Below are 715 nucleotides of genomic sequence, written 5' to 3'. Positions count from 1 at the left end.
GCCCTCGGTGGCAGTGAAGAAGTCCTCCAGCACACTCTTCATGTACTCGAAGGTAGGACGCTCCTCAGGTCTCTCCTTCCAGCACTGCATCATCAGTTCGTACAGCTCCTGCGGGCAGTTGTCCGGCTGTGGCATGCGGTAACCACGCTCCAGGTTCTGTATCACCTCGGGGTTGGTCATCCCTGCGAGGACAACACAGACAACACTGCATTTGGGTCACCCCTGTATCGCAGGTAGCACCCTACATTTGCAAATCCCATGGGGAAACTTCTTTCCCTTTCTACTCTGAAACCCCCCAGTGGCTTCCAGGCCCCCCGTGGTTGGCCATGTGCATTGGGAAGTGGTTGAAAGCATGGCAGGCTGGCAGGGAAGGGAGCCAGATGGGGTGGCTCGGGGTGTGTGTGCGTGCAGGAGTGCATGTACACGCTCGTGGGTGTCTGTGCGCTTGCGTGTCTGTGTGTCCGAGCCCTTCTGCTCTGCAGCTGCTGGGAAATCCTGACCTGGATACGGGATCCGGCCGTAGGTGACGATCTCCGTGAGCAGGATGCCGAACGACCAGACATCAGACTTGATCGTGAACGTTCCGTAATTAATAGCTTCTGGTGCTGTCCACTTAATGGGGAATTTAGCCCCTGAAAAACAGCACGAGGGGAGAAAATAAAGTGTTATGCCTGAGCTGGAAACATCCCTCTCTCTTTTTTTTTTTTAACCTGAT

General features: G+C 54.8%; 1 protein-coding gene across 1 annotated transcript in view; it reads right to left on the bottom strand.

The window, feature by feature from the left end:
• Positions 1 to 2: 2 nt before the first annotated feature.
• LOC104522100 (proto-oncogene tyrosine-protein kinase LCK) overlaps positions 3 to 715 on the bottom strand; it is a gene marked incomplete at both ends in the record, with an annotated part of 3572 nt that continues 2859 nt past the window's right edge. Inside the window, 2 exons of the mRNA XM_010164295.1 lie at positions 3 to 182; positions 501 to 689. Coding sequence (XP_010162597.1) covers positions 3 to 182; positions 501 to 689 — 369 coding nt within the window. The remainder of the gene's footprint in view (positions 183 to 500; positions 690 to 715) is intronic.

The sequence above is a fragment of the Antrostomus carolinensis genome, unplaced genomic scaffold (genome assembly GCF_000700745.2).
Source record: "Antrostomus carolinensis isolate BGI_N321 unplaced genomic scaffold, ASM70074v2 scaffold47893, whole genome shotgun sequence".
Taxonomy (NCBI): domain Eukaryota; kingdom Metazoa; phylum Chordata; class Aves; order Caprimulgiformes; family Caprimulgidae; genus Antrostomus; species Antrostomus carolinensis.
This window is presented reverse-complemented; position numbering and strand designations above follow the sequence as displayed.